Source organism: Oncorhynchus tshawytscha, linkage group LG22 (genome assembly GCF_018296145.1).
Source record: "Oncorhynchus tshawytscha isolate Ot180627B linkage group LG22, Otsh_v2.0, whole genome shotgun sequence".
NCBI classification, from domain to species: Eukaryota; Metazoa; Chordata; class Actinopteri; order Salmoniformes; family Salmonidae; genus Oncorhynchus; species Oncorhynchus tshawytscha.
In genome coordinates, this window is record NC_056450.1 from 5293399 (window position 1) to 5321216 (window position 27818).

Here is a 27818-nt window from a genome sequence, read left to right on the forward strand (position 1 = left end):
TTGATATGATAATTGGGTAGCTGTTAGGTGTGCCCAGTGTCCTACATGAACAGAAAATATGTAGGCCTGTTTATCAGGGTTTGGATTGCTTTTTGGCACTTGGCGATTTTATTTTATTTTTCACGGTATCACGTCTTTGTGTAGGACAGTTTATGCACTTCAGCAGAAATGCAATCGAAACCCGACAGAGACCGGAGTGACGGCAGAGAACTTTCCCGAACTGTCAGTTTTCATAAGGAGCACTGCTTCCTTCTTGGATATGCGAGTTGGACTGGAGTGCGCTCGGTGACTGCATGGGTGAGTCACCATTTCGTGTGTAGTTGCTGACAAGCGCGCACCTTTATTTTTCCATGACATCCTATGATAGACTCACTCATCCGTCACACACACTATACTACACAGTCAACAAATCGCTTCAGATTTTGGTATACACCTGCCAACTCGTGGTTGGCTTGTTTGCTCCGGGGGAGTTATAACTATAAAAGGCTGTAATGTAGGTGAAACACTTTTACAAGCTCCACTGCCTCATCAATTGTATTGCACTTTAGAAAATACTTTTTACGTTATTTTATTTTTCATTTTTATTTTTATTTTTATTCATACTAAGATAAGGGAATAATAAGAGACTAGGGGGCACTATGTGTTAGGGTACTTATGTGGCTTGGCATAGAGACTATCAGTCATTGTATGCAACATCATTACAATTGGCTCATTCATCCACTCTCCCCTGTAATTATTCCTCAGCTCCTTCCTGTAAAATGAGAATGTGTTCTCAGTCAACTTACCTGGTCAAATAAGGGTCAAATAAAATAAATAAATACAATTAGGCTACATCAGAAAAGTCATGGACAGCCTCTAGTTTTTTTTCTCACTCAATGTTACATCTGAAACATACCATGGCTGCTTGTCTCTATCAAATTACAGCTATACTCCACATTCCCCCTTGATTAAATTATTCATGCTTGAGTAGCACCTAACCTTGTTATGGTAAATGTGGCTTTTCAGACAGGCTTTAGATTGCCATCTTGAAGAGTGGAGATTCCCAATAGTGTGTTTAACTAGGATGATGACTGATTAGTGCCTGGGGTGAATCCATTGCCATGACATTTAAAGCCCAGTCATGGACAGAAACTGGAATTAAAGCCTTGGTATGTGGGATGACCCACAGGCGATCATTAGTTTGTGACTCACTGTCTGATTGACCCGAGAAACAATCACCGTCTATTTAAGAAATGTTGTTTTGGGGTATAATTTTGAATGGAAAATTTTAGGTTTTTCAGTATGACAAAGATGTGCCCTCTCTACTCATAATAACCTCTAATTATGCTTTTATGAAATCCGGGAAACAGTTGCATCGCTCCTAGTCCTGAAGTATATAGCAGATACTTTGTTTCGCTTTTGTTTCACTTTTCCTCTGTTCCATGTTAGTGTGAATGACAATGAAATTCACCTGGCTGGTTCTTTTGATAAATCAAACAGGATATCATTTGTCTAATGTGTTCTTTTAGGTAAACAGGAGCTTGTGTATACCAAATGGCATCCTGCTGAAACTGTAGAATCCCCCTATCCCACACTGACCGGTAACTGCTTCAGCATTGGATCATGAGGATGGATTTCATTTAAATGTGGGACTATATTTCACATGCAACAATCATACAAGGCTTAAACAGTGTACACATATTAGAGACAAATAGGTCAAATACAGTAATTACATAATATTCTCATGGTCTGCTGTACAAGTATGATATCTTCATTTTGTAAAATGTCATGTAATATACTAATTTAATTTTGGGTCTAAAGTGATGTTTTCAAAAATATACTTTTCTCAACACTGATTATATTAACACGTTTCTTTCCTTTGTTGACCCATGTGGCTCAGTTGGAAGAGCATGGTGCTTGCAACCCCAAGGTTGTGGGTTCGATCGGATGGCACTGCTATAGACTGCATCCAATTTGCTGAGTAAAGTGTTGGTTGAAGAGCATGTATTTCGTTTTACTAGTATTTAAGAGCAGTTGGAGGCCACAGAAGGAGTGTTGTATGCCGTTGTTTGGCCTAGCGTCGTCCGGGTTAGGGTTTGACCGGGGTAGGCCGTCATTGTACATATGAATTTGTTCTTAACTGACTTGCGTAGTTAAATAAAGGTAAAATAAATTAACATTACATACATTTCAGAATGAATTTGTTGCGCTCAAAGTATGTGGGGCCATAATAAACACTCCTTTGGGCCACAGGCAATTTCATGCTCAGACATGCCCCAGTCTGACACCACCATCAACCACCCTCACTCAAAGTGACCTGTATCTTCTCATGATGGCCTTCAAACATTGAGAAGAGGCCATTTGGCTGGTGAAAAGTGTGAAATGGCACATTTCGCTGGGCCCCGTCTTTGTTGTGGAATGGCTTTAACAGAGGGATCCCAGGCATGGTGTGAAATCCCTCACCCCACAAACACGAACACACACACACACACACACACACACACACACACACACACACACACACACACACACACACACACACACACACACACACACACACACACACACACACACTGTCACAACTCAAAGCCCCTCCCCCTGCACACACACGCTCTCACTCCCTCACACACACACCAGTCTGTCTATACAGCACTCAGCCCTGCCCACTTCTCCCTCAGTATCTGCCTGACTTCAGCAAGGAGCACACCACCATACAGTCTGCTTTGGATTACACATTCACCATCACACAGGGAATACAATCCAGGACGTCTACAGAGGAGGTTACAGCCCCAACAACAGTAGAGCAACATGGGGAGCAGCATGTCATGTGTTCCTCAACACAACTTCAGGTTCTCCAGCAAGAGTTTCATACGCAGGAACAGGTAAGGAAGGAATAACAATCCCTCACAAAACACTCAACTTTGTCTTTTCACTGTACGTCTGGTGTTTTTTGAAGACGGAGCCTAAATGTCATACGTGTCTGGCTCATTTGTTGTGGTGTGTTGTTTTAGACTGGCTGTTTCAGCTTGTAGGGAATCCTGGTATTTCACAGCGTTGGAGCTGTGTGGTTTAAATGGAGGTTGTGAGGTAAATGGGGTCAGAGTCAGGATCACAAAGGTACATGAGAGCACATGAGCAGTGATATCTTTCTGACTGTGTGAACCATAATTACAACGGTGTTTTAAACTGTATGTGTGTACTGCAGTTACCATTTGCCTCTTATTTGCATCTAAGCTGATATGTCGGTTGTCAGATAATATGGTTGCTTCCTCTTATCAGGATCTAAGCCCCATTAGAATAGAATAGACTGGTTCGAATTGAATAGGAACACTGCCAGAACATGAAGTGTCAATATCCTGGTCATGAAAGAATTATCTTGTAATGGTTGGACGGCTGCTCAAGAATTGATTAGCGGTGCTGTAAGCTTATGCTACTTTAATGAACTATCAGTATAAATAAATCAAGACTTTCTTATGCTACTTTAATGAACTATCAGTATAAATAAGTCAAGACTTTCTTATGCTACTTTAATGAACTATCAGTATAAATAAATCAAGACTTTCTTATGCTACTTTAATGAACTATCAGTATAAATAAATCAAGACTTTCTTATGCTACTTTAATGAACTATCAGTATAAATAAGTCAAGACTTTCTGACACTCAGAGAAATGCTTTTTCTTATGGGCGATTCCCCACAGCGGAACATATTTTTGGTATCTCAGATTGTTCTGGCAAATCTCACATAGAAACTTCATTGGGAGAAGGATGTTTGACATGCTTTTTACATTTGTATCCCAAACCATGATTTATTTTTCATCATGAACAGTGTGTCCATTTTAGGCCCTTTTTAGACCTACTGTATATATGCCTCCTGTAAAGACCCTGTGATCTGGGAATGGGATATGATACAGACAACATCTTGGTGTCATTATACTCCTTTTTTTTTTTTTTTTACCTTTATTTAACTAGGCAAGTCAGTTAAGAACAAAATCTTATTTTCAATGACGGCTTAGGAACAGTGGGTTAACTGCCTGTTCAGGGGCAGAACGACAGATTTGTACCTTGTCAGCTCGGGGGTTTGAACTTGCAACCTTCTGGTCACTAGTCCAACGCTCTAACCACTATGCCACTGTGCTCTAAAATATGGAGAATGTCGAAATACACATTTTCACATTCATATATTTAATATGAACATCTCAAAACAACCCTTTTTGATGTTGTTCATTTTAAGACATTGTTTGGAACAATATACTCTACAAGTAAATCAACTTTTCAGAGTGGGCTCTCTCTCTCTCTCTCTCTCACACATACACAGGTGAATTGATTTTTCAACTTGGAACAATAACATCAGTGTCCTGCTGCCTGTGTGTTAGCGAAACAGGCCAGGTTCAGTTCAGGTATTCCCTACAGAGCCAAGGAGTGAATGTCAATGCCAATCCAGTGACACAAAGAATGCTAGGTTCGCAGCTACCTGTCTATTATCTGCATTCCTCTTTGAATTTACATTTCTGGACTGCGTCAGACAGTCAGTGTACACAACATATGGTTCTGTTCAGAACTCAAAGAACAAGACCCTGCCAAATTGTGATCTCTTTATTTGATGATTGATGCTTGCCAGTCATGTTAGTCAGTTATCAGATACTGATCCGAAGTTGATTCCCACATAGTGCGAACAATATCTTTGTTGTTATGCTAACTACATTCAGATTGGACACAGGGAGATAGACTCGAGGGAGATTGTAAAAGTTGACTCCCTCTCTTATCAATGCACCGGAAAAGCTTCGTTATAAAGATGGGACACTAATGATGACAGATAGGGGTCAGTGGTGACAAAGGAAGACATTGAAGCCTGATTCATCTATTCATGCCCTGCCTATCTCAGACACAAGCCCCGATTGTTCTGCTAATTTAAATTGGTGATATCGAACGGAACTGACAAGGGGGTTCCTGGTCAATTGAGATGACACGGTGAGACACAAACCACGTTTCGACGTCATTAAGCTGTCAAGAAAAAAAAGAGCAAAGGTTGTGTTGGAATGGGAACTTGACCACTTGGAGAAACCAGAGGAAAAAAAGCCCAGATTTACAATGTGACACCAAGCAGTTTTTTTTTACACTCCACACACTCTTTCAAAACAAAAACCAGACAAGAGAGCTCTTCAGAAAGAAACACGTTTGTCTTGAACTCATTGTTTTTATCTGCCATTGGGAACCCAACTAGTAGCACAGCAAGCAGATAAGCTACAGGCCTGTATGGTAAACAAGTTCTAACACATGCTTCTCCCCTCCCCTCACTCTCCTCCCTCCCCTCACTCTCCTCCCTCCCCCCTCCCTCCCCTCACTCTCCTCCCTCCCCTCCCCTCCCCTCCCTCTCCTCCCCTCCCCTCCCCTCAATCTCCTCCCCTCCCCTCACTCTCCTCCCTCCCCTCACTCTCCTCCCTCCCCTCACTCCCTCCCCCCTCACTCTCCTCCCTCCCTCTCCATCCCGAGCAGCAGCCGCTTGTTCCGTAAAAACTATCCCCAGGAAGGACAGGAGAAGTCCAACAGCATCATCAATATCCTCTGCACTGTCACCCCGAGGAAGGTAAGGACTGCTGAAAATATGCATCTCTCTCTCTACCGTAGACATATTTCATTAACGTACACACATATTTCATGTCATATTGTCTCATCTTACCATATCAGACAGCACATGTATTATGTCTGTACCTGTATACAGTATATATCTATATCAAATGAGCTACACTTCTGTCCCTGTACCTTTGGAACCAGAAAAGTGTTCTCCTACAGGGACAACCAAATAACCCTTTAAGAAACACATTACCTCTATGTTAGTCTTGTCTTAACAACCAAACTTATTTCACCTTTTACTGTAGTGGGCTAAATCAAGGTCACACAGAGTGATTCATGGTCGTCTTAAACAAGTCTACTTTGAAACAAGTACACACACAAGTACACACCTCACACACATGGTTAAGGGCTTTTGAATGAGGAGACACCTGTACCATGTCAGATGTAGAGTTAAAATGTATTACATGTTGAGTTTGCATCCCAATATGACACTTTATATACACCTACAGGAAAGGGGTACGTTATTTTGTTGTGTACATCGGTCTAATGTTCATTGACGTGACTGTCGGTTGCAGGAAATGACACATAAAGACCTGCAGACGATCGAGAACGTTAAGTGGGACCCTCCGTTCCCTTATGACCCAGTCCACGGCTGGAAGAAGAGCAGCATCAATGTCAAGAACTACGGCAGAATGGTCCACCATTCTAAAGTCCGTTTCCGCTTTCTCCACTGCCAGGTGAGACACACCTACACACACAGACATACACACACAGACCTACACACACAGACATGCACACACAGACATACACACACAGACATACACACACAGACCTACACACACAGACATACACACACAGACATGCACACACAGACATACACACACAGACATACACACACAGACATGCACACACAGACATACACACACAGACATGCACACACAGACATACACACACAGACTTGCTCTCGGAGCAATTCGTATTATTCTGTACGTAAATCAGTGACACTCCATTTAGTGTGATATGTTACATTACGGTAGGTTATATTTAAGCAAAAAGGCCCGAGGGGGTGTTGTATATGGACAATATACCACGGCTAAGGGCGGAGTGCTGGTATATTGACATATATCACAAACCCCCGAGGTGCCTTATTGCTATTATAAACTGGTTACCAACGTAATTAGAGCAGTAAAAATAAATGTTTTGTCATACCAGTGGTATACGGTCTGTTATACCACGGCTTTCAACCTATCAGCATTCAGGGTTCGAACCACCCATGTTTATAATATAAATGGAATAACGGTCGTACAATATCATAGGAATTATAGTATTATACGTCTTTCACTAAGACCAGGTTGCTTGTTGCGTTATAACAACAAGGAGAGTTAAGGGGAGAATTTACATTGGCAGTTAGTTGAACAAACGACAAAGGTTAGGCTAATTTAGGTAACGCACGCACACACACTCTCTCTCTCTCTCTCTCTCTCTCTCTCTCTCTCTCTCTCTCTCTCTCTCTCTCTCTCTCTCTCTCTCTCTCTCTCTCTCTCTCTCTCTCTCTCTCTCTCTCTCTCTCTCTCTCTCTCTCTCTCTCTCTCTCTCTCTCTCTCTCTCTCTCTCTCTCTCTCTCTCTCTCTCTCTCTCTCTCTCTCTCTCTCTCTCTCTCTCTCTCTCTCTCTCTCATATATATCACTTTATATACAAAAGTATGTGAACACCTTCTCGTTGAACATTTCAATCCAAAATCATGGGTATGAATATAGAGTTGGTCCCCACTTTGCTGCTCTAACAGCCTCCACTCTTCTGGGAAGGCTTTCCACTAGTTGTTGGAACATTGCTGCTCTAACAGCCTCCACTCTTCTGGGAAGGCTTTCCACTAGTTGTTGGAACATTGCTGCTCTAACAGCCTCCACTCTTCTGGGAAGGCTTTCCACTAGTTGTTGGAACATTGCTGCTCTAACAGCTTCTGGGAAGGCTTTCCACTAGTTGTTGGAACATTGCTGCTCTAACAGCCTCCACTCTTCTGGGAAGGCTTTCCACTAGTTGTTGGAACATCTAACAGCCTCCACTCTTCTGGGAAGGCTTTCCACTAGTTGTTGGAACATTGCTGCTAACAGCCTCCACTCTTCTGGGAAGGCTTTCCACTAGTTGTTGGAACATTGCTGCTCTAACAGCCTCCACTCTTCTGGGAAGGCTTTCCACTAGTTGTTGGAACATTGCTGCTCTAACAGCCTCCACTCTTCTGGGAAGGCTTTCCACTAGTTGTTGGAACATTGCTGCTCTAACAGCCTCCACTCTTCTGGGAAGGCTTTCCACTAGTTGTTGGAACATTGCTGCTCTAACAGCCTCCACTCTTCTGGGAAGGCTTTCCACTAGTTGTTGGAACATTGCTGCTCTAACAGCCTCCACTCTTCTGGGAAGGCTTTCCACTAGTTGTTGGAACATTGCTGCTCTAACAGCCTCCACTCTTCTGGGAAGGCTTTCCACTAGATGTTGGAACATTGCTGCTGGGACTTCCTTCCATTCAACCACAAGAGCATTAGTGAGGTCAGGCACTGATGTTGGGCGATTAGGGCTGGCTCAGAGTAGGCGTTCCAATTCATCCCAAATCTGTTCAGGCCAGTCAAGTTCTTCCACACCGAACATGACTAACCATTTCTGTATGGACCTCGCTTTATGCACAGGGGCATTGTCATGCTTGAAACAGGAAAAAGCCTTCCCCATTGTATGCAGTAGCATTAATATTACCCTTCACTGGAACTAAGGGAACTAGCCAGAACCATGAAAAACATCCCCAGACCATTTTTCCTCCTCATCAAACTTTACAGTTGGCACTATGCATTCGGGCAGATAGCGTTCTCCTGGCATTTGCCAAACCCGGATTCGTCCGTTGGACTGCCAGATTGCGAAGCATGATTCATCACTCCAGAGGACACGTTTCCACTGCTCAAGAGTTCAATGGCGGTGATCTTTGCACCAGTAGAGCCGATAATTGGCATTTTGCGTGGTGATCTTAGGCTTGTGTGTGGCTGCTCGGCCATTGAAACCCATTTCATGAAGCTCCCGACCAGCAGTTCTTGTGCTGACGTTTCTTCCAGAGGCATTTTGGAACTCGGTAGTGAGTGGTGCAACCAAGGACAGACTATTTTTACGTGCTACGTGCTTTAGCACTCGGCAGTCCCGCTCTGTCAGCTTGTGTGGCCTACCACTTCGTGCCTGAGCTGTTGTTGCTCCTAGATGTTTCCACATCACAATAACAGTTCTAGCAGCTCTAGCAGGGCAGAAAAATTGACAAACTGACACTTATTGGAAAGATAGCATCCTATGACGGTGCCATGTTGAAAGTCACAGTTCTTCAGTAAGGCCATTCTACTGCCAATGTTTGTCTATGGAGATTGCATGGCGGTGTGCTCAATTGTATACACCTGTCAGCAACGGGTGTAGCTGAAGTGGCAAAATTCACTAACTTGAAGGGGTGTCCACATACCTTTGTATATATAGTGTATTTAACTAATTACATTGATGAAACAGAAACAACGATAAAGTACAATAAACATATCTCCACACAGTCACTGTGATAAATGAGGTATTTAAACAAGCCTCAGCCCCATAGTGAAACAGTGTGTTAGTCACCCCGACGGGAGGTGAACCAAACAAACAGGTGGACGGGACAGGATGTAGCCTATGCTCTGTGGCAGTGTGAAGCGCTTAGCTAACGCTTAGCTAACATTGACTCGGTGACCGGCAGTGATGAATCAAAACAGGGTTCAGCTTAGGGGACCTGTGTTTGAACATGCTGAGGGGAAACACCTCCCTGAGACAAACTCAGGGCTGATCTCAGAACAGGTATATGGAAAAACAGGCACCCAACCGTGGGAATCTGTCACAGATGCAACCATGCTGTCAAGAAGAGTGAGAGAGAAAAAGGTTGAAAGAGTGGAGTGTTGGATGAGGTCATAGGAGAAAGAACACATTGTTTGGTAACTCAATACAATGTCGAACATAAAGCGAGGAGGTATTTCTTCACTGTTTTGTTAAAAAAGAGGTGAACCCTTAAACAGTTGAGGGCTAGGCTTATTAAATATCAGGAAGTTATTGTAAATCACAAGTGGCTCTTTGGGAAATCTCACAAGCTCTCATAATAACACACGTCCTTATAATAACACAAGTCCTCATAATAAAACAAGTCCTCATAATAACAAAAGTCCTTATAATCCCACAAATCCTCATAATAAAACAAGTCCTCATAATAAGTCCTCATAATAAAACAATCCTTCATAATCCCACAAGTCCTCATAATCCCACAAGTCCTCATAATCCCACAAATCCTCATAATCCCACAAGTCCTCGTAATAAAACAAGTCCTCGTAATAAAACAAGTCCTTATAATAAAACAAGTCCTCATAATAACACAAGTCCTCATAATAACACAAGTCCTCATAATAAAACAAGTCCTCATAATAACACAAGTCCTTATAATAAAACAAATCCTCATAATAAAACAAGTCCTCATCATAAAACAAGTCCTCATAATAACACAAGTCCTCATAATAACACAAGTCCTCATAATAACACAAGTCCTCATAATAACACAAGTCCTCATAATAACACAAGTCCTCATAATAACACAAGTCCTCATAATAACACAAGTCCTCATAATAAAACAAGTCCTCATAATAACACAAGTTCTTATAATCCAAGTCCCAGCACACTACTTCTAATGGGTGTAAAATGAACCAATGTTGACAGCATTATAGGATCATTAAGAATAAGAGCAACCCGTTAGAAACATGTTGTCAAGAGGATGTTAGGCTCTGGTCAAAAGTAGTGTAATTTGGGGGCCTCCCGGGTGGCGCAGTGGTTAAGGGCGCTGTACTACTGTACTAAAATCCAGACAGAAAATATTTACACAAGAAGCAATCTAATATCACACAGTCAAAACTCTCCGTTGTTTCGTTAAGTTCACCATTCTTCGATTCTCACTGTTAATAAACTGTGCCACCAGAGACTCTGGGTTCGCGCCCAGGCTCTGTCCGTGGGGCAACGCACAGGGATATCTAGGGATATCCTTGTATTATCGCGCACCAGCGACTCCTGTGGCGGGTGCACAGTGCACGCCAACCAAGGTTGCCAGGTGCACGGTGTTTCCTCCGACACATTGGTGCGGCTGGCTTCCGGGTTGGATGCGCGCTGTGTTAAGAAGCACAGCTTGGTTGGTTTGTGTATCGGAGGACGCATGACTTAAAACCTTCGTCTCTCCCGAGCCCGTACGGGAGTTGTAGCGATAAGACAAGGTAGCTCTAACAATTGGATACCACGAAATTGAGGGTAACATTCAACAACAAAAAACAACAAACAATTTTTTTTGTAATTTATAAGGAATAGGACACATAAATTGCACTGGGTTAAGAAAAAAAAAGGTGCAGAGGTCTGGGTAGAAACAAAGACTATGTTGCCCCTCAGGACCGTAATGGACATATAGTCATGACGTGATATTCCAGTTGGTGTTATTAGACAAACTGAAAGTAGATTATGGGATTCTGGTGTTATACTGTTCTCGCTTCAAGTTCCAGACCTTAAATCCTGCATAGATTGGTTTGACGATATCGGCTATGATCTCTCTCTCTCTCTCTCTCCAGGATGTGCATGACTGCTACCTGGACCTTTTCCAGACACACCTTCATTTCGTCTCCAACAACACTACTGGACTCACCTACCAGGTGAGGCTTTCCAACCAACTGTTTTTCAAAGGCTGTTATTTATGGACATATTGCTGTCAAAATGTTGCAAATGAATGAGTGATGATCGCAAATCACTGAAATGGTGAGGAAATGTTTACTATGACTCAGCAGTTTCAGTGCAGCGAGTGCAAGTCCCGCTGTATAAGAGCATCCGCTAAATGACAAAAATGTAAAGGATACATCATTTTCAATCTCTGTTATGCCTCTAGACATACGTTCCTTGCCAACGGCTTGTGTGTTGGTAAACATAGTGTGTATGATTCTGTCTCCTAAACCTGTCTCGCAAAGTATGAGCAGTCATGAATCACTGTGGTACAGTGTCTATGTTTTGTTAGCTCTAGACTCGCATCAGACTCAGTGACAGGATGGGAAGCTGCTGGATATGGGATATTAGTCATTGAGTAAATGATGACAAATGTAAGGCCTGATACAATCATAAATGTACCTGGCTAGCTTTAGTTTCAAGCCAAACTAATAGTGATATTTGCGGAAATTAGAAATGTAATTAGATTGAAATCTTTTACAAAAGGAAAACACAAGACCGGACTACGATATCGTGACTATTGGATGAAAACCGTGTATCTCCAAAACTGAAACAAATTAGGATCATAAAATCACCAAACTTCAGAAGCTATTTTGAAAACATTTTCTCGGTCCTAGAGTCATATAATGTTCAGAGTACATAAAGGGGAGTGACTGATTTCAATTCATATAGGTTTTAAAATGTTATTGTTCCTTAAGTTTACAGAGAATGGGAAAAAATATCAAATTTGGTAAAGAAAATTAAGTTATGATGTACAATACGCTTGAAAAACAGTGTACCCCATCCTTTCTATATAGTATATTTCTATGGTCCCGACAATGATACTGTATGATGAAATGGAATGATTGAACGACTAAGATTTGACTTGTGTTTTGTGCTGTGCAGGGGACTCTTCCTCTGAAAGAGCTCACCATCTGCAACCTGCAGCAAAACGGTAACTACAGCCAACCCCAGGAATTTGCATTACAGATCAATGGTGAGTTGACCTTTAACTTGAAAGTAAAAAACGATGAATTTCATGTGCTAGTGGTATCCAGAACTGAGACAGCATGGAGCGCTGAGATGTTGCAATCCTCTGTTTTATCTTTTCTATTGACTATAGACAATCAGTCTGTGTTGAGTTTCCATTGGATCGTCTTGTAGGCTGTTTATAGTTGTTTATGATTCACAGGCAAGCTTCAAGCTACTATGTAACTCAGTGATGTGCTAGGCAAGGTTTTATTCTCAACAATTCAGACAAAAATATAGGAATGTTGGTTGACATTTGCATAAAAACACCAATATCGTAGTGTCAAAGTTACATGAGATGTGTGCACATAACTCGACAGTCACGGAAATCTTGTATTGCTGTCAATGGATGACGTGTGCAAAAACATGACGTAAAGCACACGGCGCTCAAGTTTCGTTTCTCTCTCAGCAAAGACAGACAGAGCCCACATTCACTTTCACGATCCCAAGCCGAACATCACATGCTATTTTCAACTGGGGGCGTTTCTTATGTTCCGACGTTCCGGTGATTCAAAAGTGCCATGACCCCTTTCACCTCCCCTCAACCACCAAAACTAACTAGAGTTGCCCCTCTCTGCCCTCGGTCAGGGGGCCAAGCCTCTCTTGAAAGCCCCACTTGTTATACGACAGGTGCCCCTGAACTCTCTTAGCTGTCGAGGCAGAAAGGCCAGGGCCCGCTCTCAGCCCTGTGAAGACATATAATCTATAACACATTCCAGGGGCACCCTAATTAACGCCTACTAGTTTGGCCTCTTAGGATCTGGGCCTGTATCCACAAACATATCAAAGTAGGAGTGCTGATCTAGGATCTGTCCATGTAATCGTATTAATTATTATCTTAAAGGCAAAACTGATCCTAGATCAGCACTCCTTCTCTGAGAGGCTTTGCCCTGATCTCCAAATGTTCAAGGACTTCATTATCAACTTCACTGTGTCTTTGATAATGATGACCAAAAAGAGTTGTAAGCTTAATTTGAGCATGGTTGCCATATCGGATGTGCCTTAGTCAGCTCCTCTATTGTAGTTTCTATGGCATGACAATGAAGGTCAACGGAGTTGGCTAAAGCACAGACATACCTGGCAACTGGGCTAGAGTTGTTATGGTTTGGGATTGAAATGTGTTTGATAATGGGATCTTCGTTGTTTCTCTGAATTCAACATGACACTAATATACTTTTTGTAGACACATGAAGTCAGCTCAAGTCATGTAGAATTCAAAGTCGTTATTTATGTATTTCTTTATAATTCCCAAAATGTTTTCTTTGTTACGCATAGCCAAAACATACTTCACATTCAAATATAATTCTTGGAACAAACTGATTTAATAAAATATTGTGTTTCAGATGTTTTCCCTGTTCTGAGAGAGCCTTTATTTACCTAGAGGGTGGCTGCAGTGCACTTGACTGGAAACACATGTAGAGTTAGCATGACGAAACTCTGAGTCAAGTGAGAGATTGTGCTCAGCAGCGATATCTCGGAATGAAAATCTTTCACATCTTCCTCATTGCTACACTGATGAATCAACTTTCCCGTAAGCCGTAACTACAGGAGTTGACTTAGCATGATGGATAGGTGCACGTACACTCCCGAATACTGCCCTAGAAAGTCCCGGGAAGTTCCTACAAAGGTTTAGTTAGGGTCATGTCGCAACAGTCATAACTTGAGTAAGTCTGTGTATTCATCATATTTTTGTATTCTGATACAGATACATTTGAAATGAGAGGGGGGGGGGTGAGACATATGAGTGGGCAACACAGCCAGGAATGTGTGGCGAAGGGAAGGAAGTGGGAGCTGGACACAATGGGCTCAGAAGTCCGGAGTCGACAGCACTACCCGTAGTCCGGACTCTCGCACTCCTATGAGTCAGTTAATAACACTTAATGACATCAGCCACGGGTCAGAACAATAGGGCTAGGCCCCAAAAATAACCTGTCATACCCTCGGTCAGGCTTTCTCCATCCCCGCTTGACCTGTGAAAAAATGCCTCAACCGAGGGAGTGTCATGATCAAGGGCAAAAATGAAAGCTGAAATGAATAGAAAGAAAATCTACAAATAAGAGCAGGAAGGCTGCCGATAAGGGAACAGTCAGCTGGCAAGGCAAGCGTTCCTGACGATCAAGGCCAGCCCTAACCTTTTGGGGGCCCAAGGCAAGCGTTCCTGACGATCAAGGCCAGCCCTAACCTTTTGGGGGCCCAAGGCAAGCGTTCCTGACGATCAAGGCCAGCCCTAACCTTTTGGGGGCACAAGGCAAGCGTTCCTGACGATCAAGGCCAGCCCTAACCTTTTGGGGGCCCAAGGCAAGCGTTCCTGACGATCAAGGCCAGCCCTAACCTTTTGGGGGCCCAAGGCAAGCGTTCCTGACGATCAAGGCCAGCCCTAACCTTTTGGGGGCCCAAGGCAAGATTTGGTGGAAGGGGGAAACACTTTTTAGTGGCTTCCTCTTGACGTCTGAGAGAAATCTTTCAGTTTTAAAGTAAATATCCTGCAGTTCTACACTTTTTGCCATGGGGCGGAGAGAACATTTAGCACTTTTATAACACATTTCTTGCAATTATTCCCAATTTGCCACAGGGTGGAGAGAAATCTGTGCAGTTTTAAAGCTAATGTCTTGATATTCTAAAGATTGTGCCATGATTTATGCCATGTTAATGATATTGAGGGATTGTCAGTAACTGTCATAACAAGAGAAAACAGCTAATGCACAACCACATTTTGAACTTGCACTTTGTGTATTCTACTATTCCAACTCTCCAAAGTAAGTTGAGAGCAGTTCCTAAGCAATCGCTTATGTCACTTATGCCAGGGGCCTGCCCTGCTAACAATGATGAAGGTGTGGGAATAGAATGAAAGAGGCTATCTCGCCTGTTATCTTTGGTATGTGTAGGGCTGATAAAGGGAGATTCCAGCTCTTTTAACATCAGGTTCTGTAGGCTACATTCCTCTTGGGAAGGAAGCCAGTCCGGAGGAAGGTGGGCTTACTTCTCCACTGGCTGAGCTGTTAGGAGGCTAAAGAGAGCAGGGGCCATATTTGTCAAGCATCTCAAAGTAGAAGTGGTGATTTAGGACCAGTTTTACCTTTTAGATCATAATGAATAAGATCACATGGACATGGGGGACCTGATCCTAGATCAGCAGTCGTGCTCTGAGATGCTTTATGAATACTGGCGCAGGTCACACACGCTCTCCTGTAATGGTTTACATGTATAGTGCATTCGGAAAGTATTCAGACCCCTTGACATTTCCCACATTTTGTTACGTTACAGCCTTATTCTAATATTAATTCAATAATTTTTCCCTCATCAATGTACACACATACCCCATAACGACAAAGTGAAAATCATTTTTTAGAAATGTTGGCAAATGTATAAAATAAAACAGAAGTACCTTATTTACATAAGTATTCAGACCCTTTGCTATGAGACTCGAAATTTAGCTCCGCTGCATCCTGTTTCCATTGATCATCCTTTAGATGTTTCTACAACTTGATGGGAGTCAACCTGTGGTAAATTAAATTGATTGGACATGATTTGGAAAGGCACACATCTGTCTATATAAGGTCCCACAGTTGACAGTGCAAGTCAGAGCAAAAACCAAGCCATGAGGTCGAAGGAATTATGTCGAGGCACAGATCTGGGGAAGGGTACCAAAAGATTTCTGCAGCATTGAAGGTCCCGAAGAACACAGTGGCCTCCATCGCTCTGTGATATCGCCTTTAAATTATTTTTATAAATTTGCAAACAATTCTGAAAACCATTTATTTGCTTTACATTATGTGGTATTGTGTGTAAATTTATGAGAAAAAAAACAAACAATTTCATTCATTTTAGAATAAGGCTGTAACGTAACAAAATGTGGAAAAAGTCAAGGGGTCTGAATACTTTCCGAATGCCCTGTAAGTCAGTGGTTTCACACGTAACCGAACCTGTTTTGACGCTACAGGGGATATTTTGTGGAAGTTTGACAGAATGTGTAATTAACATGACAGGGAGCTCTACTTATTTATATACATATTTTTTTTTTTACATAGTTTCTTTCTGAAATAGCAGGAAACCCAAAAGCACCCAAAAGCATGATTTACCGGCGACGACAAGCTGCCATTGGCATAACGTAGAGCTTTCTATCTGTAAATAAATAGGGTAGGGCTTGACACCTCTGACCCCATGATCTTTGACCCCTGCAGGTGTCAGCCTGAACCCCATCATTGTCTACTGTTCCAACCAGGAGGAGATGGACCTGTGGTTTGGCCTGCTCAAAGAACACATCGAGATCAACGGGGGCACCCCCATTGCACCTCTCGAGACCTACACCAGGGTTAAGGTAATCAAATAATACTGTTTCATTTGTATGGCAGGTCAGATGGAATTGAAGGAAAGAAAACCAGTTGAGTAGGCCAACGTAGGAGCTACACCCTGGGATGATCCTGATGTTAAAAAGTCGTCCATCAGCAGGATGTGTTGAGTCATGGCTGTCTCTCCTTGAGGGCATCATGATCCCAGGGAGCGGTCATGACTGTGACCGCACCACGACCACATCACTAGACTCACATCTGCACTGGGTCATAGTATGGCTACACCCACATGTGTGGAAAAGGCTGATCACATACATTAAATAGGTGATGAAATACAAGTATACGGGCACAGTTCAGCAATGCAATGTTCTGAGAATGAAAGCAAAAGCAAAAAATAATGAATGTCATTTTGCTTCTGTAGCACCTGCAATAGTAACAGCTGGTGTAGGAACAATTTGTTTCATTATACAGTTGTATACGATATTATTTACGTATGACTGTGCCACAATTAAATGAGGAAAAGCCCCAAAGTTATGGCAATAATAGCTCACACGGTGGAGAAGTTCTGCTATGTGTTTAATGTTTATCCTTCATAACTGGTGGGGTAAAGTTGATTATTTCCATGCCTCGCTAATGTAAACATGTCTACCTGTTTCTAGCAGAAAGTAGAGGAGAGCACGGAGGGGAGAGAGGAGCTGAGGAACTCTATCAGTAAAGAGCCCATCTATGAGTGGGAGGGTTCTCAGCGTGAGAGTCTGGGGCCCATCACCTATGTGACCAAAGTCCACCTTCAGCACCTCCCATGCCAGGTACAACACCTACCTCACTGAAATGTTATAACCTGTCATGTTACTGAAACATTATAACCAGTCACTGAAATGTTATAACCTGTCATGTTACTGAAACATTATAACCAGTCACGGAAATGTTATAACCTGTCATGTTACTGAAACATTATAACCAGTCACTGAAATGCTATAACCTGTCATGTTACTGAAACATTATAACCAGTCACTGAAATGCTACAACCTGTCATGTTACTGAAACATTATAACCAGTCACTGAAATGTTATAACCTGTCATGTTACTGAAACATTATAACTAGTCACTGAAATGTTATAACCTGCCACTGAAACATTATAGCCACTAAAACATGACGTGTCAGTAAAAAATTATAACATTTGGCCATCTTCTCTGGAAGTTTGACATGAGTTTCGAAATTTCACCAAAACAAAGAATCCTGAATGCGCACAATACACTTGCTCATAAACAAAGAAAGCATATTAAGATAGATGAATAAGATAGTGTGTTCATGGTCCTGACTGTTGCTAAGTCGTTTTGCGAAACTAGACGATTCGTGGAATTGTCCAGTCGACTGTTATGACTCCAACCCATTATCAAACTGACAGCAGGGATCTGAGAATGAGTTAAAAAATAACATAATCAATCAATAGCATTTACCGCAGAGCTCACTGTCTCACACACACAGTATTCTATAACTAACATTGTGGGGACACACAATTCAGTCCCATTCAAAATCCTATTTTCCCAAACCCTTACCCTGAAAACCTAACCCTAACCCCAGCTCCTAAGCCTAAACCTAATTCTAACACTAATTCTAACCTTACCCCTAAACCCCCTAAAAATAGCATTTGACCTTGTAACGAAAAAAAATAACTAAACGTTTTGTTTGTTTACTAGTCTTTTGGAGACTTCTGGTCTCCACAAGTATAATTAAACACACACACACACACACACACACACACACACACACACACACACACACACACACACACACACACACACACACACACACACACACACACACACACACACACACACACACACACACACACACACAAGGAGTGGGTGGTGTTGCTGTGACTCTATACCTTGTGGAAGGGTATGGGCAGTATAAGAGTCTACTACAATTACTGAGACTCCTACAAAACATGTTACTCTGCTAGCCAAACAGGACAGCAGCCAAAGAAGTACATGCTGCCCATTGCTGACTAGGCTTAATCCTATCAAAAAACATGACTCATGTAGCCCGAGGGTAAATCTGCAAATTAATGTTTGGTGGGAAATAGCGGTAGGCTGGTTGAAGTCTCCGGGGGTTGAGGGCTCATAAACTGGGTGTGTGAAAGGCAGTTGCTTGGCTCAAGCAACAACTTGACTCACCTCACAGCTGTAACGTCTCACCTCACAGCTGTCTGTCAGCCACGCACACATGCAAGCACACGCGCTCACGCACGGTCGGGGAGATAACAGCCCACTTGCATTTAGCTACTGTTTCATTGTAAGGGCCTTTAATATTTGACACAGAAAGCCCAGTAGAACTGTGTAACAGCAACACTGCATCTGACGTGAACACACATTAGCTCTAAGACATGACACTTCATCTTACACTGAACACAAGATGCATTCTAAATCAAATCAAGCTTTATTTACACAGCACATTTTAGACATGGAATGCAAAGCAATGTGCTTCAAAGGAAAAAACGAATAAAAAACGATTAAAATAAAAACTGAAATATTTACCACACAACAAACATAAGAGGATAAAAAACTGAAGAATAGCATAAACTGAATTACTAAAAAGCAAAGCTAAAAAGTTGTGTTGTAAGATCCCTTTTAAGTATTGTCCACAGTTTCGGCCCCCTCAGGTTCTTTGGCAGGCTATTCCAGAGGCTGGGGGCATAATAACTAAAGGCTGCCTCTCTATGCCTCTTGGTCCTGAGTTTTGGGATAGTTAAAAACCCAGTGGACCTGAGGGACCTACTGGGCACATAACTTAAATGCATGGCTGACATGTGTTGTGGTGCACAATTGTGTGCTCTCTGTCTGGTCTTGTTCAGTACCTGTGCTGCAGCATTCTATATGTTTTGCAGTTGACCAATGGCTTTCTTGGGTAGACCAGACAGGAGAGCATTGCAGTAGTCAAGCCTGCTTGTAATGAAAGCATGGATGAGTCTCTCTGTATCAACCTGAGAGACAAACATCCGCACCATGGCAAGAAACTGAACATTGAATTAGCTATTGAATGCAGTGAGAGTTGATTGTTGCTATTGTGTCCACTATAGGAGCATAGTGACAGACTACTGGTGATGTACCCCACCACTCTGATCATCCTATCAGAAGAGTGCCACGGCCTGTTCTACAAGGTAATTTTAAAACGTCCCGCTGAACCATGGATAGACTCTTAGCTAGCCTGGTCCCAGATCTGTTTGTGGCATCATGTCAAATCCTTGTCATGCCAAGGAGTTGGCATGAAATCATAAACAGACTGGTACTCAGGCTTACTCTTAGCTGCAGTATAGATATTTAGCATACAGTAGATGTACTGCTCTGACCCTAGTCTCACCTCTAGCTCGTATGAATGACTCATAGCCTATGACAGCTTGATTACAGTCAAGGACATACTTTGTCATGTTATAGTCTCCCTCTGACCTGTCTGTGTGTCAGAAGAGTGTGTAACAGTGTGTGTGATCACAGGGGAAACTTCCACTCAACATGATCACTGTGACCACACCCTGCCAGGACGTCAAGCCCAACACCTTCATGATCGAAGGTAACTTGACCGCTGAGCTACACTCATTTTTAAATCTAAATTGCAAATTAAGTTCACTTAAGTGCAAATTGCCTCATGCACACTCCAATGAGTGACTGAATCCATGAACTGGCTCTGCTTTCCCAGGCAAGCTGATAAACCCTATCGTGGTGTCCTGTCTTGATAAGAGGGAGTTCTGCGACTGGATCCAGTGCTTCAAAGCCTCTGATGTCCCCGTGCTCAGTCCCCCGCCCCCCGTTTATGACATCATCTACACCCCCACGCCGAGAGAGGTGAGACCCCCCAGGACTCAGGACCATCCTAGATTAGAACAATAAGAGTTGGAGTCCAAAAACAGATGGAGCAAATAAGGACTCTATCTTTAATTATCCATATAGTGTCTCAGAGTAAGACACTGACTTAGGATCAGTTCCCTCCTATTCATATTCATTATGATCTAAAAGGCAAACTGATCCGAGAGCAGCAATATGTTTGTAGCCCTGATTTGACTATAGCCTCATTCTATTCTATTGGAACCCCTGTGGACAGCATTATATTGGAGGCTATTGCCATATCAAGGCTATGAATATTGCATTAATGTACCCATTCTAAGTTGCCTTGTTTTGGTTTGGTGCAAGCACGTTGTCTTATTTATGATCCATTAATGTGCAACTCAAACTATATTCCACCTCAATTGGAACTTTGTTCGACTGTCCGTTTGATTGGGTTCATTTGTTAACACATCGTGCTGTATTGTTCCAACTAGGCTCCAGAGTTTGACAGGTGGAGTGTGAACAGCCAGAGCCAGGGTCGGAACAGCCAGGGTCGGAACAGCCAGGGTCGGGGGGAGTCTCTGAGGCTGGGCCAGTCCCACAGTGGACGCGGTTCAGGGTCTGGATCCCACCACCTCCAGTTCCCCCCCAGACACGAGGACAACCCTCTGTCCCCGGGGTACACAGAACCCCTGTGTGTAAGTGTGCATTTGAACACTTTCTACCAGACCTGGATCAAATACATAGGTCAAATACATTCAGATACTCAAGCTGCGATTGGTTTAGGTTGTCCAGGGCCTGGTTTCCTGATAGCGATGGAACTTACGGGTGTTTTAACGATGCATTGTTCCTATAACGGCCAGAATTGTCATGTGCTTCCCAGAACACCACGTAAAGAGAGCGTTCACAAGTGCATCACTGGAGCATGTGTCAATACTGATAGGATCAAAAGAAAGGCAAGCGCTGATCTTGGATCAGCTTTCTCCATTCAAATCTTACCTTAACATTCGATTTATTCCACAATCCTGACGACGGATCAGCTCCTAGAGAGATGTTATGCAACAATTACAGACAGCAGCCCACAATTAGCAAAATAAGACTATTAAATTAACATGAAATTGCAAACTCCAAGCTCAATGAAGTACACCTCAAAAACAGTGTTTGAAAGTGCTTGACCGAGGTCTGCTTTCTACTAAGAAACTAGAGTGAATTTGAGTGTGTACTACTGGTATGCCCATGTAAAGTTAATGTATGTACTTTTACACTACGGCATGTGGTGTTGTAAGGCTCTGCTCTGTGTTGGGGGTATTTACGTAGCTGGTATAAAGCACGTATCTGATGTCCACAGGACTCTACCATGAAAGAGCTTGTTTGTTTTGGTGGAGTTGGGCAGAGCAGTAGGAGCACTTTTCGTTTCCAACGGTTAATTATTAACCAAGGTCTAGACCGTGCCTCTCCTGTTACAACCCAAGCCAACACTGAAGTCCTGAAGCCTCCCGAAAACGAGATCAAAACACATTTGTTTTTTCCCTCCGATATAACACCATAAAGACACATTTGACCATAAGAAATTAGGGGCACTTACTCGCTGCCTTAGCAATCAACAGGTTACCTGAGAACAGAGAGACCTCAAGAATCAACAGTACGCTATCAAGACCTTGATCGGACTCCCTAAATAACAAAGGACCCTGCAGACTGGTCGCTCATCCAATTAGCTTATAACGGGAAAAGCTCTCTTCCCAGAAAACATGTTGTTCTTGGTGTGTGTAGCCTACTTTTAGCTACTGAACTGCACCTCCCCGGTACGAATTAAGATGATTTGAAATCTTCAACGTTCCTTGCTTACACTTTGGCAGCGAATAACATCAGCTAGACTTCGGGTGCTATTCAAGCAAAGCAGGAATAGAACTTTACTTTTCAGGGCGGGTATAGGAACAATAGCATCATAACAGGTTCGCCAGATTACAGATTCGTTTGAACTCTTTGGGCCGATTTCCCGGATCCAAATTAAGCCCTGGACTAAAAAGCATGCTCAATGGAGAATATCTTGGTGCTTTTTAGTTCAGAACGAGACTTAGTCTGGGTCCGGGTCCTGCACATCCCTTTTGTGTTAATTCGTATCACCCCTGTTAGTTTTGATGTTACTGACCATCTTGAACTTTGCCCTCTGTCTGTGTGTCCTTACAGTACAGTTCCAGTCGGCCCACGTCCACCGAGATGGCTCGACTGGGAAGCCGCAGCAACAGCGTGTCATCCCACACCAGGCCCGAGCGCGACCTCCGACCTTTGTCGCAGCGCTACTCCTCCCCGCAGCGCTGCTCCTACCTCACCCCTGAGGGGCCGGTGTACAACATGCCCTACTCAGGCCTGCACTGTGACCCCGCCAGCACCCAACAGTATCTGGAGAAGGCCCCTCTCGTCAAGGTACTCGCTAACTTGATTATGGAATATTCCCTCTGGGACTATGCTTTGCTGTTCATCATGTGTGCAAGAACCGAAACAGTCTACCACAAAACAACAGGGCTGTCAGTTAAAGGAGTAGAAGGATAGTTGCCAGCGGTGTAAAAACGATATGTTACAGTACCTCTCCAGCTTAATTCAGTAGATATGTCTTAGGGAAGATATTACCCCATAAGTACTGGACAGGAAACAACTTTCCCTAACCTTCGGCTGTCATTGGGTTCCTAAACTAAATCAGACAGCACTCAGGGAGAGCAGCCTATTTTACGCCGCCCCACTAAAGTCACCAAAGACAGATCAGTGTAGCAGGCTAGCGGCATACACTCCACGAGTCACACACTGCACACGAACTCGGACAGTTGTCACGCTAGCAGACTACACCCTCCAACTCCCCCCAACCCCTCTGTAGATCATGTCTGAGATTAGCCTCGTCTCTCCGCTTGGTAACCCTACCCTAAATCCCAGCACTAAGTGTGGCTTAAATGATTAGCGTCTGCTAGTCCGTGAGCGTGAGAGCGCTAGAAAAGAGAATGTCCATTCATGTCCTGTGCTGAGAGCAAAGACTGACTGTGAGCGACGGAATAATAATGATAACCGCTGTAAATCCCTGTGTGATCAGTCCAACAGCTGGAGCACTCCACAGACGTCCCTGAAGTACGCGTCACTTTCTGCCCCCCAACGGCACTCGGACATGTGCGCCCCCCGGCAGCCCCTGTCGCCCCTGTATGACGAGCCCTGCACCCCCGACATCTATGCCCAGGAGGAGGAGAGCCGGCTCAGGCAGCAGTCAGCGGTAAGTGGGTCATGATACTGGATTCAAGCGTCTCAGTTTACACCACAAGCATACCCGGGAATTTCAGTTGTGTGTCTGGACTCTAGTCTCAGCATTGACACATTGACAGGTTTGAGGTCCATTTCTCTTCAGTGGCTTTATATGCATGACTGTCATTGGACAGATACTTCATCCAATTAATAAATGCTCGTAGTGTAAATTGGGACATTTCATTTCAAAACATTTTCCATGTTCAATTCAATTTCTTTCAATCAATCAAATCTATGTGACCCTTTTAACATTTATCACAAAAGTACTTTACTACTTTCATTCTACCTCTATTACCAATTTGACCTTATGGCTTTCTAATGTTCTCTTCCTCTGACCCTCAACAGCAGTGTGTGAGAAGACCACCACAGCAGCAGCAGGACACTCATCTCCTACCCTCCTCCTTCCAGCTGCGCACCCCTCCCCTGGGCAAGCGCTGCCGGAGGAGTCTCGTACTCATCCAGGGCCAGGGGCTGGAGATGGAGGGGCCTCAGGGGCCAGACCAGAGAGCTAAGGCCATCTCCAGACTGAGGCTGCTGCCTGCACCCAAAGCAGTGCAAGAGGAGGTGAGAAACTGAAACTCAAAGACTCACAATCACAAAGCGTTACTGCTGGTCCTAGATCCCTCCTACTCTGAGACACTTTATATATACCGGCCAATGCAACTTACAGTGTGTAGTTGTAAATGCAATATTTATTTGACCTTGTATGTATGGTAAGCATGTGGCCGAGATTCAATCCATACTGTGTTGGAGAATTGTAGCGCTTGACATTCAAAGGTAATTTCTAATGAGAGCTTGGGACTATAAGGTTCTATCTTCATTTTTGTCAAAATTATAGTTATTGACATAGCCTTGTTCTGTTCAATGTTCTCTACCTACAGTATGTAGTACTCTAAATATCCCAATTCATGTTGTTAAATAAAAAGAATGCAAGATAAAAAAATGCTGACACCATTCAAACCAATGAGGGTTCGGGAACTTTAAAGCCAATTATGTCAGGATCATCTTTGTGCAGATATAACCTTGTATTCCCAAGCTCTCGAATTAAGCCGACATCCACAGCCCTTATCTTGAATGCAATCTCCACAAACACAGGAACATTGCCTTTAAAAGGCACATTGTCGACAGCGCTGTAAGGTTTAAATTCCGGCCATAGTTAATGCATTATGGATCAATCATATTTATTTTTGAATACTGTGGGTATAATCTCCATTTGTTGTACTCTATAATAATCCCCCCTAAAGTACTATTTGTTGGTCTTGTACATGCGAAGCAACTTTGTGTCCTCATCTTTTGACAGAGGGTCTTCCCCGTGATGCCTGCTATGAACACCACCCAGATGCCCCAGATGCTATATGGTTTCTCACCAGGTAAGAATGTCAAGCGTGCTCATGTAAACTTGCACACTGCACTCACAATGGAACAACATTCTTCACCTTGTACTGTTAGGACCAGAAAATGATACTATGTTATGCTATGTTTTAAAACTGAAACATTAAGTAAGTTGGTTACCTTTAGCTTACTATGTATTTAGCATTTCTTTCTGACAAGAAAAAGAAATGCTCACCATTTCAAACCTCTCTATGATATTGTCACATCGTCAATCACACACTTAAATCCCACGAAAATCAGCCTTAGTTGGTAATTTGCTTCAAAATCCTCAATGACACAGAAGCCTATTCATAGGGGGACTGTAGTTTTACAACTTCCAAGAAAAACAGGGCATATTTACACATACAGTATAGGCCAGTATAGTACAGAACGGTAGACCATTGGACTGGGTGTGTTTGTCACTGTCAGCATGCAGTCAGACAGGCTATCTCTGCAGAGAGAAAAGTGCAGGAAATGCACAGGTGTGCCAATGAAATGGAGCTTAGGCCAGCTTTAAATGCCATGTGTGCAGGTGTCTCATGGGGGGGGGGGGTCCAGTGTAAGAGAACACTGTTCCAGACAGGGTTACAACCAACTGTGATTGACAGCACACAACTGGGCAAGGGCTACTCTCTCTAGCTCATATCTAGAGAGATATGATATCTAATATAAAAACAGGATGCGTTTTAAGAGGTTACCTCCAAATATAACCCACAATGTAATTGGATATTAGGACATTCCCGGTGATCATTTCAAGCTCTGTGTCTTTGCACAATTCCCAGGAGAAAACAGAGGACAAACGTGGGTGATGTTGTATAGGCATGCCACAGTACTGGTTTTACAGCACAGTACGATTGTATGTTAAGCCGAAGAAGGCAGTTCACACCATGAGAGAGTTATATACATTGGACCTGGTCCAAAACTGTTTCCCAATCTGGGCGAGGCCTTCTATTCTTCTTCTTCTACTGCTATCAAACTAAAAGCCTGGGAATCGTTTCTCTTGCCACCACAGATCACAACTCGTACCTTGAACCATCTGAGCCAGATGACCAGCAAATGGACTATGATAACATTTGGGAGTACGACTGCAATACTGGGATGATTCAGCCCATGTCTGGAATTTCACCACGCCGGACGGGATTAGACTTCGGGGCCAGAGGCCTGGGTGCCATGGCTACCAACCAGCAAAGATGGTTATAAAACCAAACAATGGACTGGTGCTCGTCTGGACGTGTGGAAACAACAGATCCCCATCAGAGAGCCATAAAAAAAACATTGTGGAAGCTCACTACTGCATATCATGCTTGTGTCCTAAATGGCACCCTAATCCCTATTTAGTGCACTGGGCTCCGTTTAAAAGTCATGCTCTGTATAGGGAATAGGGTGCCATCTGAGACTCACACCATATCATCCACAAACCTCATGAACAATGTATTTGTTAGATATTCAGTAGTCAGAAGAATGCTTTATGTGGGTGTGATAAGAGTACGGTATTTGTATTTAAGCTGCACTACTGTAATGTAGTTAACGCAGATAAACATGATTCAGCAAAATCACTTTCCCACACAACAGTATGAAAAGGTAGGAAAGAGCCTGATATTGTAGCATTAATTAAAGTGCAAAATGTACATAGTTTTTAACCCTGTGCGCTCCAAATTGTATTTTTTCCCCTACTGTGTGTAGGCTACTGTGCACTGCATTGGGCTTCATATTTTACATTTTGTGTGTCTTTGTACTATTTATGAACATTTTCTTGAAAACCGTCCTGTTTCCATGCTTTTTTATTGTGTTAACTTTTTGATTCGTATATTATATAATTATTATATTCTATCCTCAGACGACTTGTCTTTGGTTGTAAGCTGTAAAAAGCATTCCACAAAGCTAAAAATAGCAACATCTGCATTATTTATTCAATGTTGTGAAATCACAAAGCAAACTTTGAGGGCTTAAAAGGACTTCCTGCATTGTGCTGCTACCTCTGCCAAATGTTGCTCATCTTTGTGTGGCTTGTTTCTTCTACTTTGTTTGAGGTGTTCTTTTTTATTTACAATAAAAAGTACATTACATTTCTCTTATTCTTGCCAAATGCTTTGAATATCAACTTAGACTGATAATATTTAATTTATACTTTTGTTATTTTTAGTGATGTTTAGTAGTAAATAAACTGAACAAAAATATAAACGCAACATGCAACAATTTTACAGAGTTACAGATCATATAAGGAAATCAGTCAATTGAAATAAATTCATTAGGCCCTAATCTATTTATTTTACATGACTGGGCAGGGGCGCAGCCATGGGTGGGCCTGGGTGAGCATAAGCCCACCCACTGGGGAGCCAGGCCCAGCCAATCAGAATTAGTTTTTGCCCACAAAAGGGCTTTATTACAGACAGAAATATTCCTCAGTTTCACCAGCTGGCCCGGTGGCTGGTCTCAGACAATCCCGCAGGTAAAGAAGCCAGATGTGGAGGTCCTGGGCTGGCATGGTTACACGTGGTCTGCGGTTGTGAGGCTAGTTGGACGTGCTGCCAAACTCTAAAACAATGTTGGAGGCGGCTTATGGTAGAGAAATGAACATCTGGCAACTTATGGAGAGTCATTCAGTCAGCATGCCATTCGCACACACAAAACGTCAGACATCTGTGGTGTGTTGTGTGACAAAACTGCACATTTTAGAGTGGCCTTTTATTGCCCCCAGCATGAGGTGCACCTGTGTA

The 27818-nt window shown here is 42.9% G+C and overlaps 1 protein-coding gene across 2 annotated transcripts; it reads left to right on the forward strand.

The window, feature by feature from the left end:
* The first annotated feature begins 2643 nt into the window (after nt 1–2643).
* Nucleotides 2644–27167, forward strand: LOC112221589 (pleckstrin homology domain-containing family N member 1-like). 2 transcript variants are annotated; one of them, XM_024383741.2, is made up of 16 exons: nt 2644–2861; nt 5474–5564; nt 6127–6288; nt 11185–11265; nt 12215–12305; nt 16519–16655; nt 17286–17435; nt 19710–19790; nt 20122–20197; nt 20324–20469; nt 20943–21146; nt 22636–22872; nt 23528–23701; nt 24076–24294; nt 25031–25100; nt 26114–27167. In XM_024383741.2, the coding sequence occupies exons 1-16, from the start codon at nt 2788–2790 to the stop codon at nt 26299–26301; spliced, it is 2181 nt and encodes a 726-aa protein (XP_024239509.1). In that variant the 5' UTR covers nt 2644–2787; the 3' UTR covers nt 26302–27167. The 2 variants fall into 2 exon arrangements, with proteins under 2 accessions (XP_024239509.1, XP_024239510.1); XM_024383742.2 differs by having other exon boundaries at nt 17289–17435.
* Nucleotides 27168–27818: the final 651 nt, after the last annotated feature.